Raw genomic sequence first — 15,100 nt, forward strand, 5'->3', positions numbered from 1 at the left:
TGCTAGTAAATGTCAAAGTCAGCACTAGAGCCACGTTCTCCTGGCTAAATCTAGGGATCTCCTCATTGTACACACTGCCTCCACTTGGTAGGGGCGTTCCAAGGAGGGGACAGTGGAAGTGCCATTTTGGTAGCACTCCCCATCATTAGTACCAATAACAAATCACAGAGTGTGTGGTTTCTCTAAGAAAACAATTGCAATTAAAAGAACTTCCTTTTCATGAAAGTGTTTCCTCTAGTCAAGCAATATGAAATAATTTGTTTTGCTCAGTAACTTTGATATGATTTTTTAAGAAAATTATCAGGATTACTGGATAAATAGCTGGTATTCATTTAAAACTTGCTTCTGCTTTGTGAAAAGACTTTGTCAGCAATCCAGAATGAGGGCTGTGCTAACCAAATTCCAACTTTTCTGTGGGATGATCCAAAAACAGCAAACAGAAGGCATTAAATTTCTTAACAGTCACAAGTGCATGCATGCATGCCACGCCATTCTTGTCATTCATTGCTTTTCGGTGTGCACATCTTAAAGTTGAATTACTTTGATTTGCAGACTAATATGTTCCATGGAGAACTTTCTTCATATAGGGTAAAAAAGCAGCATAGCTTAGAGCAAGTGAGGTTTGTGTAATCTACCCTACATTTATACAGCTCTTAACTGAATGTATGTGTTTAGTCTGATTTTAGGATATTTGCCTTGGTGGTGTGCCTTCATGGGTCTAAGACATTTGCTGGATTAAGATCCCAAGTTGTTTTTCTTGCTCCTTTCAGAGACAGGTTTACACATGTACTCTGATGTAAAACACAGACTAAGAAGTCTGTGTGTATATGTGTGTAAAATGATTGTTATATTAAGATTAAGAAATATCTAATCTTCTCTCTTCCATAATCCTATCTCAGTCTCAGTAGCCTTAACAAAAAACTCGAAAGCTAACACCAGAATTCTTGGGTTGACCAAAAAGTCCATCATGTTTTTTCCTTAAAGTAAAGACACATTTTTCAGTTTCACCAATAACTTCATTGATTCAGATATTTTGAGTATGTCAGCTATCTCCCGCTGTTGGCCTCTAGTGTGTAGAGGCCAGGGGCGCTGCTAAACATCTCCCAATGTATAAGACAGTACCACAGCAAAGAATTATTTGGCCAAAACATCAATAGTACCAAGAAACTTTATAAACCACTTTTTACACATTCGGTCAGTCACAGCACTTTCTCCATACACACAAATCGATTTTTGTGTTTCAGTTGCATTTTTACCTTCCTTGAAATAATAAAACATAATGTGCCATCAATGTTGCATATCTTCTTCCAGCTTCAATATTTAAATGGCTGATATTTTTAAAAAATGCACACTGATCTTCTATTCACCAATTTTGATTTTTTTAAATGCACACTGATATGACAGCTGTCACAGTAAGTGTAACAGCATTGTTTCAGACGAAGTTAAAGACAACCAAGCTCTAGTAGAGGCATCATATGGAAAAAGCATAACCAACTTTTTGGCCAACCCAATATATGGAGACTTGCTTTAGAAATATATAACTGCTTTCACTCCTTTGTGGGATTTAAAACTCAACAAAACAAATAAACAAATAATAAAAACAAACAAATGAAAACTCATATAATATGAAAACTCAAAACAACAGTATGGTGGCTATGAGCGAGAAGAGGGGTGGAGGTGCGGACAGTGAGGCCAAAGGGGGTCAAATATATGGTGATGGGAGAAGATGTGACTTGGGGGTGAGCACATAATGCAATATACATGATGCATCATAGAGTCGTACACTTGAAACCTATACAGTGTTATTTATCAGTGTCACCCCCATAAATTTAATTTTAAAATAAGGAAAAAAAGAAAGAAATGTGTGCAGAAATAAAGTTGGTTCTGCTCACACACAGCTTTCCTGATCCATCTTCACCTTCATGCCAAAGCTTTTGTAAAATCTCAGAGTACAGTGTGTGTTAACATTGCACTGGCGATGGACTATGTTTTACTTTACACAGCATTTCCAACTATGTTAATAGAATGGCGGTAGGTGGAAGAGAGGTGTAGGTGACAACATAACATGCATTAAAATGTCTCCTTGCTTCTTTTTAAATTACAGCAAATTCAGTAAAGCTAGAAATGCAGAGTGATGAAGAGTGTGACAGGAAACCCCTGAGCCGTGAAGATGATATCAGGGGACATGATGAAGGCAGCAGCCTAGAAGAGCCCCTAATTGAGAGCAGCGAGGTGGCCGACAACAGGAAAGTCCAGGAGCTCCAAGGCGAGGGAGGAATCCGGCTTCCGAATGGTAAACTGAAATGTGACGTCTGTGGCATGGTTTGCATTGGGCCCAATGTGCTTATGGTACATAAAAGGAGTCACACTGGTAAGCAGCTGAAAGAATAACCTGATGACTGCCTGTGACATCTGATGTTGATATTACCTGACATCTATTCTCTTTCCTTTTTATTCAGGGGTGGCAATAGTGAAACTACCTTTTCAGAATTCTGCTAGTATTGGATTGCTGAAAAGCAGAGCGTAGCCTGGGTCTTGACTTCCAGCCTTCAAATCTGAATAGCATATCAGGGAAGAAGTTTGGGATTCAGTTTCCACAGTTCTTAATATAGCAATAATATGATAAGGGTTCAAAAGGTAGAGGAGAATTGCATTGTGCAACTTAATCTTTTTGTATTACTATACATATTTTACCATACCCATGGGCAGGTAATACAGTTTTCAGGCTGAGAGTTTATACTCTAAAGTGGTACTCATGCATTTATATAGGGGTGGATCATTTTCACCTTATCTAGTTAATTTCCTGGAATATAGTTTCCAATCAATCTTTGCCTACCATGGGTCTCTGTAATAGACAGATACTTATTTTCTCTAGTATGAGGATTTTACCAACTTCCCGTGTTTTAAATCCTGCAAGGAGATAGGTAGGGTAGGTTCATCAAAGGGTGGTGGGTGTGCAAGTAGAACCTGTAATCATGAAATAGGGGAGAAAAAAGACCTCTGATTAATTTAATATATATTAAAAGTATAGAAAAAGTCTAAAAGATTTGAGTCATGTGCGAAACCAACCTAATGAGAAGGCTTTATTTAAATCTGTATACACCTTTGACAAAAAATTTTAATTTTTTTTAAATTAGCAATTTGATTGTGGCAGATAGAGAACTCTTAAAAATTTTTTCAAGTTCTTGTGAAAATTGATGGAAAAATAATGCTAGTTTTAACTATAATGCAAAGTAGTATTATTTAGCAAAATACTAATAACTAACATACTCAGAGCTTTAAAATGTGAGACTCTTCTGGAAGAGAAATGAATTATAATAAAGACATTGATTTAAAATATTGATTTGTAAGTAATTGATTTAATAAGTAGGTGCTTAAAACATGAGAGATACAAGGTACAGTGAAGTCTCTAGTCTAAAGCTCCTCTCATTTACACTGGAAGGCACTGAAGCCCAGAAGGGTCAGGTGATTTGTCCATCGTCCCTTGTGAAGGGTGTTGTGAGGCTAGAGCCGATTTCATGACACCCAGCATGAGTTTGTCCAAATATGGTGTGCTTGGTAAGCTGCGCTTCAGGATGAGGTATTATTATAAGGCTAATGTTGCAAAGATTATAGTAAGTAAAGATTATATTATTATTACATGTTAAAATCAGTGTTAGTTTAATCAAAATCATCAACTTTATAAGGATTAAAGATTATTCCAACCATACAAGCAGTAACATTTTTACTTTTTGTTTTGTTTTGAATTTTCTTTTAAAATATTTAAAATTTTATAGTAGTACTATTTATATTCTAGTACAGATTTTTTTCTTTATTTTTAAAAAATGTGTCATGGAAGAATTAAAAGATTAAGATTGGACACCACATTTGATAAGATAGAAAAGGAAAAGACTGTAAAATAATGAGTCTATGCCCATGAAATCATTCTAACTTCACAAAGTTGTATGTATTTATTATCTCCAGCTGATTACACTGAGGAAGATGATACCCTTTCAGATGTCTGACTTCTCCCATCTAAGACATGCAAACTAAACAAAATTAATCTAATGACTTTCCAGTTGAGTTGTCTATAGTGTTCATTTTGAGGCTGAAAAGTATACTAAACACAATTTTTGTAAAATTTTAATAAACCTTTTGTGTTCTAAGTTAAGAAAATTCAAAGAACCTGAGGATACCCTTTTGAAAATTTAGGTTAATTAGTGCTTTGCTGTCTGCAGTGATTTTCATAAGGATCGTTGGTTTGTAAACAATAATACCTACTCTACTGTCATTTCATATTTACTATTGTAGTAGAGTTGAATTATTTTGATTCTGAAATCTTTTAATTCACATGGAAAATATTTCTAAATAGTTACAAAGATTTCCATAAGTCGTAGGAGATTCACTCAGCTAGTAAAGGCAAGGAGAATGGACTAAATAAACCAAAGTACGGTTTGCAACTATATGAACTGGTCTTGCAACTGTATGAACTCTTTATTGTTAATGAATATTTATCAGAGTACTATAAAAGTTCTTACATGTTCCTCAAGTATGGAAGGTTTTGTTAAAGTAATAGTCATTCACAGAGGGGCTTGGGATATCTGCCGCATTGTTGACCTTGAAATTATGATATATTTTTAAATTATCTATTTTTATACGTATTTCTGCTGACCCCGTTTATGCACCTGAGTGGGTCATGGCACTTTATACTTCATTTTAGTACCAGAATAGAGTATCTACTTACATTTCTTTAATTTAAACTAGATGGAAAAATATGCAGTCAGAATCTAGTCACCAAATGTTTTCTCCTTAATACCGTGAAGTACTGGGTTCACTTTAGAACTTCCACTCTCACCAGTTAGTTAGAGCTAGCATAAAAGGCACTGTCTTAAATCTTTATCAAGCCTTTGGGAACCATATGTTTCTGTGTTTTCAGCTCAAAATCTATCTAATATAAAATTCATAGTGAAAAAAGATACACAACCACCCAATTCACTAAATGACATGGAGTATCAGATCAAATTTACTTCTTCTTTTTCCTCTACTAAAGTGCCAATTCCAGTATTTTATTAATGGGTTGGTGTTATTTCTTTGGTATTGTTACTTTAGTAGGTAATCAGGTAATATTGTCATCGGATACTCCAGGCACTCTTTGCTGAGAATACAGGGAGAAGAAAAGAAGTAGGGGCAATAAATCAGTTCATGCATACCTAAACACAGATTGATGTAAACATTATAAATATAGAATATTCTTAATTTTGCCCCTCTGTGGGGAGAGTCCTCCCATCTTCATAACGTCACGTTTTCAGCACTGTATTTTGTACATTTCAGCTTTGTGGAGCCATCCTCTTGCTCCCAGGTCCTCTCTCCAGGTGTCTGGGACTTTTCACACTCACAGGCTGTTGTTCATTCAACACAGGGACACCCTCTGTTGTGATTCACCACAGCAAATTGATGCATGTACCACCTGCATTCTAATGTTTATGAAAAGTACCTAAAATGTTGAAGTATAATTTACTTACTCCATTATAAGCATAATAGATGACTTCATCCAGTGAATAACTAAAAGGGGTCCTTGATGATATTAATAGATAAATTTATAAAAACAAAAAACAGAATGAGAATGGATTTGGAGTGGTTAATCCGGACTTTTGTGCCCACCTGCAGGAGGATTAGTTATCACAGATGCAGTAGCCTTCTCTGGTTTTTTAAATTTAATTACTCCATAATGTCACTAATGTGTTTCATAAATTTGTGGGATTTTCCTGAAATTTGCTTTTATTTATATCTGAAGAAGAACATTATTAGGGTTTTCAGACAAGGTCTAAACTGACTTAAAAAAGACCCATTGACTCAGTCTGCTTACTAAAGAAAAACGGATTATTAAAAAAGAAATCATTGAGATGTGTTATTTCAAGTTACATAGACAATATAGATAGTTAACTGAACTTTTTACTTAGTTTTCAAATAATTTTACACATTTCTGTAATGCCTCAGACAGAGAAACTCCAAATCACTTAATAAATGGATTGCTCACATTTTATAGAAATGACTTAGAAAAAAATTACTCAATGTACTTATTTTTGATTTGTTATTAAACAAATTTGGATATGACTCCTGTATTTGGATTATTCCTAGAATATAATGATTATACTAAAAAGAAATCTTATAAGTTAAACTCTGTTTTCATCTTTGACTCCAATAGCAGTATCACTGAGGGTTTTCAGTGTAATCCCAACTAGATTTAGTGTAGAACACATGCAAAAAAAAGAGGATTGTGAAAAAAAATTATTATTTACATAATGAAGAAATTAAGAGTAGCTAAGCATATTTCAGCCCAAAATGAGTGAAGCTATAGAATTATTATCCAAGAATTAAAAAAAAATCTAAACAGTTCATGTAAAGCAGATCTCTGTTTCTCAAAGGTTCATCTGATTGAAATCAGAGTACATTATTAATATTGCCTCTGCCCTCTGTTCCTCTGTCCAAAATGGGAGCATGCTTGTTCACCCGCAGCATGCTTCTTTCGTTACTTCCAAGGGCCAGGGAGCATAGGAAGTGCCTCCACACTAGTTCTTACGCACTCAGCAATATGGCAAGATTTCCTGACACGCCTAGACCCCTTTTTGCTCCTCCTGTTCCTTTAAGGATGGTTATATAAATGCAAAAGCAGTTCTTATTTTCGTAGTATTTGAAGGTATCTGGAATATTTTGCAAATGTGAAAACTAAATCACCCTGTCATTAGTCCCATAAACTCAATTAGATGAATTTAAAAATCATTTTAAAAGAGTCATTCTTATTATTTTTTTAGTTTTTATTTTAGCATTATATTGAAGAATGAAGTCAGTTCTCTAAATTGGGGATCTTAAACTATTTCAGTTGTAGGAGTTGATCAAGAAAATCTGATTGACATGCTAGGGGAGTATTTTTCAAAGGCAAACATGATTTCAAATGTTTTTGTTCACTACCTTAATTTAATTCATTTTGAAGTTCTTGCACACTGATTTCTTACTTGCCTGGGAAACCCTGCAGAGACAGATTTCAAAAGTAAAATAAAGTAAAAAATAAAATATTTGGAGTGAAAATTATAATTTAAATTTGCTCTTTTCCTGCTATCTAAAAAGTTAATTTTATGAAGAAAGTGCATCTTCTTCCTTTTTATTACTATTTCCATGGCAGGGGTGGGTAGTAGAAAACCCAGATTTTAAAGTTGTAGAATGCTATTCCATTGGGAAAAAAGTCAAAGACTTAAGTTTATATGTGTGTTACATGTGTGTTCATGTGTGTGTGCATATGTATGTGTAAAATTTAAAAGGCTAACCAAATTCGATTTATTTTAAATTGTTGACTATTTTTAAGACTGTTTATGAGAGGTTTTAGGTCAAGTATCTTTTTTATAACTTACTTAATGTTGATTTAATTAGTTTTAGTATTTTTTTAAACTTATTTAGTATTGATTTTTAATTTGTCAGTTTTAGCAGGTGAATCAAAAAAGTTAATTAAGGTTAAATATAAGACAACTTTAATGTGACAAATAATTGTTTCAATCTAATACATTATCGTAGGACATTTTGTAAACTTAGCTCATGAGATCTCCAGATTTCTTAAGAAAAAACCTCAACTTTTGCTACATACAGAGAGATCACAATTTTTTGTTGTGTATCTTATTAAATTTCAAAATGAGCAAGTACGACAAAATTTGAGATACACCTGATTTATCCATTTTAATTTCTTTAGCGTTTATATCAAATCTGTATGGTAGAATCTGCGGTGGCAGCTGTTAGAAAGAGGCCATTTTATTTTCTTTATAAATTTCAGATTTCTTTTTTTTTCAATGAGTTTGCCTTCATTATATTAAAATCCCACCAAAATATAGAGGTTTTATTATTCACTATTATTATGAATGTTTCAGTTAGATATATAAACCATGACAATTCAGCTCAAAAAATTTTAAACTATTAAAATTGTAATAATTCTCTAACTTCAAGTACAAAAATGGTCCAGTTCAGTCAAAACGGAATTGTATTTTAAATTTCATTTTTATTCTAGACTTTGAGCTTTAATATGATGTATTTGTAGTATTTATTCGTTTACAATATGTTGCATGTCTGTCTTTAGACATAGACAAACTTAAATAGCAGTGTGCTCTTCATGGTGTGATTAGCCGAGTTGGGTCCACGTGCCCGTTTTACTGCCTCGTCAGCCTTATGGTTGCTGACGTCAGCCGGTTGATGACAACAAACTGAACTGATAATTGTGGCTAAGCAGTTTTACAGCAATATCAGTGATAGGAGGGAAAATGCCTATCAAAAAAATGATTTTCATAACAAAAAAGAAATGCCCGAATGAATAGTTTTCTTGGATTTTCCCTGATTACACAAGGAAGCTTTGCCCAGGCCCCTGCCGAGACTTAGAACTGAGAGACCTGAGCTGTACTTGGAGGTTTTGTGGCAATGGGCTTTGTAACCTGGTTCCTTCACTGAACCTCCTGTCCCCCTGACAAGAAAATTATCAGCTTAATGAGAGAATTAGACTAGAGGTGCCTTTCGACTGAAAATTTGTGATTTTTAACGAGAGCGTGGTACAGTTAAGGAGAGGAAGATATAGTCAATCTGACCAAGAACCAGTTATCAGTTTGGGTACTTCTTAACTCTGTGACTGTTACCAGATACTTTGATACTTGAACTTCAGTTCCTTCACTTATAAATTGAAACTATAGATACCTGATTAGATATATCATTACGAGGACTGAAATATTATATGTTAAGCAACCAATAACATCAGTAAAGTGATGGCACCTAGTTCAGTCACTTGTCAATTCTATTACTGTTACTCTTTTGAGTCAATGACAGGAATTCTGTAAAATTTATGTAAAGGCAGAAAACAACACTTGAACTAAAGCTTGAGACTTTAGATTTGAAAAGCAAATTCTGGAAAGGTAAAAGTTTAGAAGACCTAGGAGGGAGTGAATATTCTCAGCACGAAGGACTGGCTCTAGTGAACAGTGTATGGCGACTTAGTCCCTTGCACATAACCTACTTGGCCTTTCTCATCTCTTTTCCTTTCCTCAGGTGAACGTCCCTTCCACTGTAACCAGTGTGGGGCTTCTTTTACTCAGAAGGGCAATCTTCTGAGACACATAAAGTTACACTCTGGAGAGAAGCCGTTCAAATGTCCTTTCTGTAGCTATGCGTGCAGAAGAAGGGACGCCCTCACGGGACACCTCAGGACCCACTCCGGTAAGTGGCAGCAGCGCTTCGAGAGGAAGGCTCCAGCGTGAGTGAGTGTCCAGGAGAGTGCCGTAGGTGAGACAGAACTTTGGTACATAGCTAGGAATGACCTAGACAGTATTTCTATTTGTGTACATTGAAAAACTAATGGATGTTGCAAGGTGCACGAATCCTTATGGATTCGGCAGAAAGAGCACTGTCAACTGAGGTCTCTTATTTCAAGCCACTGAAGTAAGAAAAACAGCTATTATATAAGTTTTCTCAGATTTTTTATTTTATAATTATTAACCCAATAATTGTGATTAATTCAGGATAATGGGAAATACCGTCTTTACATACTGATGGTGCCTTTCATTGAGATGAAAGCTGTGATTTATTATTATTATTTTTTGGCTGATTACAGCACCCAGGCCGGGACCTCAGTGGGCAGTCAGATATTGCTATTTTTAAACCTGAAAAGATTATGCTCATTAGAAAATTGCCTGTTGGAATATACTCTATTTCCCTTTAATTCTTGTTTTTTTTTAAACTCTCAAACAGTAGTCACTGGATGCTTTCTGCAGTTATTCTCTATATGATAAATCATCATTAAAAATCTGAAATAGGTTTGATTTTTTAAATGCCAGAATATAGTACCTAAAAGAGAATGAATGATGAGAAATTTGAATGATTCTCATTTGACTTTTAGCATGAATTGCCATAACCAGGAAGTTAAAGGGGAAAATTAATATAGAATGCTCTCAAGCTAGTTTTATATGCTCCTTCTATTTCTAGTGACATTAACATTTAATTTTGTTATAAAGTTATGATGAAAGTGATGTGTTCATCTACACTGACAAAGGTGTTAGAGAGTCCTGTGGACTGTGAGGTAATGCTTGTATTATCTTTCTTTACATTTTTCCTGTTAAGTCTTAAAGTTTTACCTCATCATTTATATGAATGTGAAATATGTAAAACTATTTAGATATTACTCAAATTTGGGGCAGTTATAGGAAAATGAAATTAATGCAGGCATTAAAACAAAATACTTTATATATTTTACTTTCCTTTCTGACTCAAAGTAATTCACTTATTTCCAACTATGACATTTTCTATTTTATGTTGAAATTGGGCTATGAAAACTATATCTGAAAGTGGTGTTTTATTATAAAAATCATTATCTATCATAAGGTTTTTAAGACAATTATTTTTTTTATCTAGCCATGTATGCTGGCTTATTAACATGTTGTCAAGTTGCCCAAGAATTATATAAAACATAGCTTTTCATGAACATATCTATTACATGAAGTTGAGGCAAAAATAACTTTAAACATCTATTATATATTTTTTTTAAATTGTGCTGCTTTTAGTATTATGGTCTAGTGTACACATGTTTCTTTACCTGGTGATCGCTATCTTCTTAGAAGGTTCAATGCCTGCTGACACCTCTGGAAGGCATTCGAAATTCATCTCGATTTCTGTTTCCTTGCATTCCTTTCTGTTCTTTTCATAGATTTTTCCTTGTGGGTGGTGCCTCACAAGTGAAGACACCCTGGTTTTTGTGTTAGATTGAGCTAGGCAGCTTCAATTAGCTTCTGTATGCAAATTAGGCATGGACCATCGGAGGCACCTGGTTGGTGGGTGATGAAGTGAGGGGAGGGAAAGATGTCCCTCCAAAAATAGGTCATTCTCATTAGCTTTGGCCAAGCCAGACCCTTAACACTGTTTACATGGTTGTGTGTAATTATAAAGTTTGTGTGTATAAATTGAAGCTGTTTCTGTGAAATGGTATATTTTATAAATAAATATATTGCTACTTTGAGGTTCCAAAATAAAATCATGGCCCCTATAAATACAATCATGCTGATTTTGCAGTTTGGTTTATCAGGGCATGATTTTTGCTAATATAAACGGCAGGCTCAAACTGGCTAATTGAAGAGAGTTTAATGGAGTGACAGGGAGAGAAGGTTGTCATTCAGCTACTGCATCATCAAGGGGTAATATTAATTCAGCCATCCTTCCAAGTGGAATCTAAAATGTTAGCCATCACCAGTGCTTTTCATAATAGATGAAACATGAAACAAAGCTGCTAAAGTCAGTGCTTCTGTAATTGGTCAGGAAAGTCAAATTGATCATCACAGCGTTCTTCTTCCACTACCCATCCTAGCTTCTCCTTAACCCCCTTTTCAGCACCTGGGCTGGACAGGTTTCTTTATCCGGTGGGTAACCCAAACCTTAATTTCTGTAAGTACTGTGGTTCTGCCTTTGTTTTACAATAACCAGGATTATTGAGAAAGTTTATTTTAAATAAGTGCCCCAGTGAACCTCTCGAATTCTAAGCACAGTTGTCCTTGCCCCTATTATACAGAAACAACCCCAAATCACTTAGTATCCAGAAAAACCAACCAGTAGCCCACTTCTCTCCCTATAGTTCGGCAGCTTGAGGTGCCCCAGACAGCCGGGAAGTAGTCTCTGCTTCCAAACAACAGTGCTAGAACTCTAATCCACGGTGGAAACATTCTTCCCATGGGCACCGAGGTCTCCAAAACCACCAATCCTGAGATTTCGGCACAGGGAGAAAAATCCTGTAAATGCGTTATTGGATATATTTATGTTGTAGCCACTCCTGCCTTAACCCCTCTGTCATCAGACTCATGCGCTGTGGCTGTGGAGGAGACGACATTAGGCATATACCATATCCGATAGAACACACCCAAACTCCTCCCAGTGGGAAGCCACACTGGACCGCTCCACTGGTAGGCCACCTTACCCCTCCATTTAGCCAGGTAATTCTGGATCACGGAACATGAGGCGTGAACAGTGGAATATGTAGGTTTGAGCCCATTGCTGTATTTCCTTTGCCATAAAATGTGTTTCCTGGTTGAATGTGTTCCTCCCTCCCTCATATTGCAAGCTGCCCAATGTAACCTGCCTACCAATTGATGGGTTAATCTTCCTGGGGTAGTTAGGGTCTCCACTTTAGAAAGCTGTGAAGTCAGCACTGGTGGTAGTAAATTAGTTGTAGAGCGGGAAATGTCTGTGTTGCTGAATCCATAACATAGCTCCCCTCTTGTCACTTTGTATGTGGGCCACTTCCTTGAGTAGGCACAACAGTAGCTAGGTTAAGACTGACTGACATTTGCAAATAGATGGTCTGATTGGTTTGGGTCACGCCACAAATACTCTTGTCCAGGTCACTGAGAGCCTTCCCCATGTGGATACCTTCTAGAGGGCATTCACGTGGGACATGTCATTACGCTTTGTCCCGATTCTGCGAGGCTCGTTCACATAACTCTCACTTAGACCTTTAGCACCAATTTTCCAGTCTTGTTCTTCCAGGTCCTTGACCATATGGCCATACCATGTGCCGTGACCTTAGTTAGCTCTCCTTCCATGCAGGGTACACAGTCTGAAATTCTGCTGGGGATATCCTTTCACTGCTGTATTTCGGGGCCGGCGCCCCTCAGTGGGCCTGGAACACAGTGGTTACAGCTCATACCAAATACCATGCCCTCTGTTTACAGCTAGGTCCACACAGCCTCATTCTCCATGTATTAGTCACTGAGAACACCCCATGGGGCCATACATGTGATTGGAGGGGAGATTGTGGAGCAGTGGTAGTAGGTTATCAGGGACACCTGAGCTACTTGCTCATGAAGTTAGCTTGTGCTTCCCAAACCTGCATGGTCCCAGTTTCATTTACAATGAAATGCTCTTGTGCACATCTTATCCAATGTTATACTGAGTCAGATAACACCAAGTTCATTTTGTGTCGTTTGGGCCACATAGTCATTGGAGTTCAGTGGCCTAGTACTCTCGGTGTTAAACAGAGTCCAATATGAAGTTAGGATGGACTTTTAAGAGGGAGAATAGTTAGCCCTGGCCAATATGGTTCAGTTGGTTGGAGCATTGTCCCATAAACCGAAAGGTCATGGGGTTCAATTCCCGGTGAGGGCATGTACCTAGGTTGTGGATTTGGTCCCCAGTCGGAGCACATCCAAGAGGCAACTGATTGATGTTTCTCACACTGGTGTTTCTCTCCTTCTCTGTCTCTTTCCCTCCCTTCTTCTCTCTCTCAAATAAATAAGCATGTCCTCAGATGAGGATTAAAACATGGGGAGAATACTTATTGGTACAATATTGCATGTGTTTTCTTAAAAAAACACACAGTTCTGCACTCTGATACCTCTGTTGACAGAGATGTTTTACAGCCACAAACATTTCCAAAAGTCACTGCATTGCTGGGTCTTGGAGCCAAAGGCACAGGGCAGCTTTGATCATAGCAGAGGTATGTGCCGCAGATCCTTTCCTCACCCCAGTCCTCTCTCAGCACTGACAGCCTGTGGAATACCTGGTACGTGCATCAGAGCAGCATACCCAGTGTGCAGTATCTTTTCCCAAAGTCCAAAGAATGCACCGCATTTGTGCCTTCTTCTTCATGATACATGCAAGGGGCAGCAATCTGCTGTTTGCTGTCGAGGGTCAGTTTCAGCATTCCCAGGCCACTAGGCCCATTAACATTTCACCCGTTCTGCAAGTCTCTGAACTTTTCAGGGAGATTATCTCCGGTCCTCCAGCACATATCTTCCTGAGGTATCTCAGGTATTTACTACTTCCTGCTCATCAAGTCCAATCAGTATACCGTGTTCCAGTTAGATGTTCTGTGAGATGTCAAGATGAACAAGATTTCTTTGGGCTATATTATGACAGAGAGGAGAGTTGACCTAACCCTGAGGTAAGATAGTGAAAGTATGCTGTTCCTGTAATGTGAAGGCAAACTGCTCCTGATTATCTTTGTTGATAAGGCACTTTTTAAAAAGAAATTGTTAATACCTTCATACCTGGTGTCAGGGGCTATTTTAATATGATCCAGTGACGATACTAGAGCTGAAGTGCATCTGCAGTTGGTGTTATGAGGTCCTTAAGTCTGCGTCCATGCACAGAACCTTCTAGGTCTTACATTAGCTGCCCCCCACCCACCCCACCAAAAAACAAACAGTTTGAATGGGTATGTTTTAGGAATCACCACTTCAACATCTTTCAGTTTTAGTTACTGTCTTGGGAGAGGTGATAGTTCTAGGGCTGTGCTTTCCAGTGTGGCAGCCACTAGCCACATGTGGCTATTAATCATCTAAATATGCTAGTGCGCACGTTGAAATGTTTTTGATGAAATGAAACACAGGAGAGGGCAAAAGTAGGTTTACAGTTGTGAGTATGGGAAACAGCTAATTAAGCTGTTGTAATAACCAGAACCTGCATGCCTTTTTCCATATGAATAACTGTAAACCCACTGTTGCCCACCCTTGTCCATTTAAATCAGGTGGCCCAGATCTGTTTGCATGTCTATCATTGTTCTCTCCAGCCTAGTGAAGACAGTCACCATAAAGATCTTCCAAGCACGCTGGTTCTTTCCTCACCCATGTAATTATTTGGTTAAGGGTGTATCCCACAGGCCCTTCCCGGGGTACGGTAAGGGATAGGTTGAACAAGATGATTCATAATATATACTGTCCAATATTCTTACTTACTTGAGTAAGTAAGAATATTGGACAGTATATATTGAACACTTTGGGACTTACTACACTTTGATCTTCCAGGAAATTTTTGGCGTTTCAACTTCTTACTATGTAAGGCATCATTTCATGAAGGATGCACTTATTCAGTCACCCCCACCTGCTCTAGGCAATATGCAAAATCTCAAATCCCATATGAATGCACATATATTGATACATGTGGCCTGATCTAGCATTTTAGTTCATTTTTTGGATATAACAAACCTTAGAATCAATCTGTTCTATTCCCCTACATGCTAGCTAGACTCCTGCTGGTACAAACTGACAAAGTTTTGTAAATCTTTCAGTGAATAGGATGTCATTTCCTAGATCAGGTCTTAGTTTTTGACTCTGTGAGG

The 15,100-nt window shown here is 37.1% G+C and overlaps 1 protein-coding gene across 14 annotated transcripts in view; it reads left to right on the forward strand.

Moving 5' to 3' along the window:
• The window catches only part of IKZF2 (IKAROS family zinc finger 2), a 143,397-nt gene that overhangs the window by 87,364 nt on the left and 40,933 nt on the right, over positions 1-15,100 (forward strand). For 12 of the 14 annotated variants that reach the window (XM_045852124.1, XM_045852127.1, XM_045852125.1 and 9 more), the window contains 2 exons: positions 2,105-2,371; positions 9,052-9,219. In XM_045852124.1, the coding sequence (XP_045708080.1) occupies positions 2,105-2,371; positions 9,052-9,219 (435 nt within the window). The remainder of the gene's footprint in view (positions 1-2,104; positions 2,372-9,051; positions 9,220-15,100) is intronic. The other 2 variants (XM_045852130.1, XM_045852131.1) reach the window with 1 other exon arrangement.

The sequence above is a fragment of the Phyllostomus hastatus genome, unplaced genomic scaffold, assembly GCF_019186645.2.
Source record: "Phyllostomus hastatus isolate PE091 unplaced genomic scaffold, TTU_PhHast_1.1 phas_contig_137, whole genome shotgun sequence".
Lineage (NCBI taxonomy): Eukaryota > Metazoa > Chordata > Mammalia > Chiroptera > Phyllostomidae > Phyllostomus > Phyllostomus hastatus.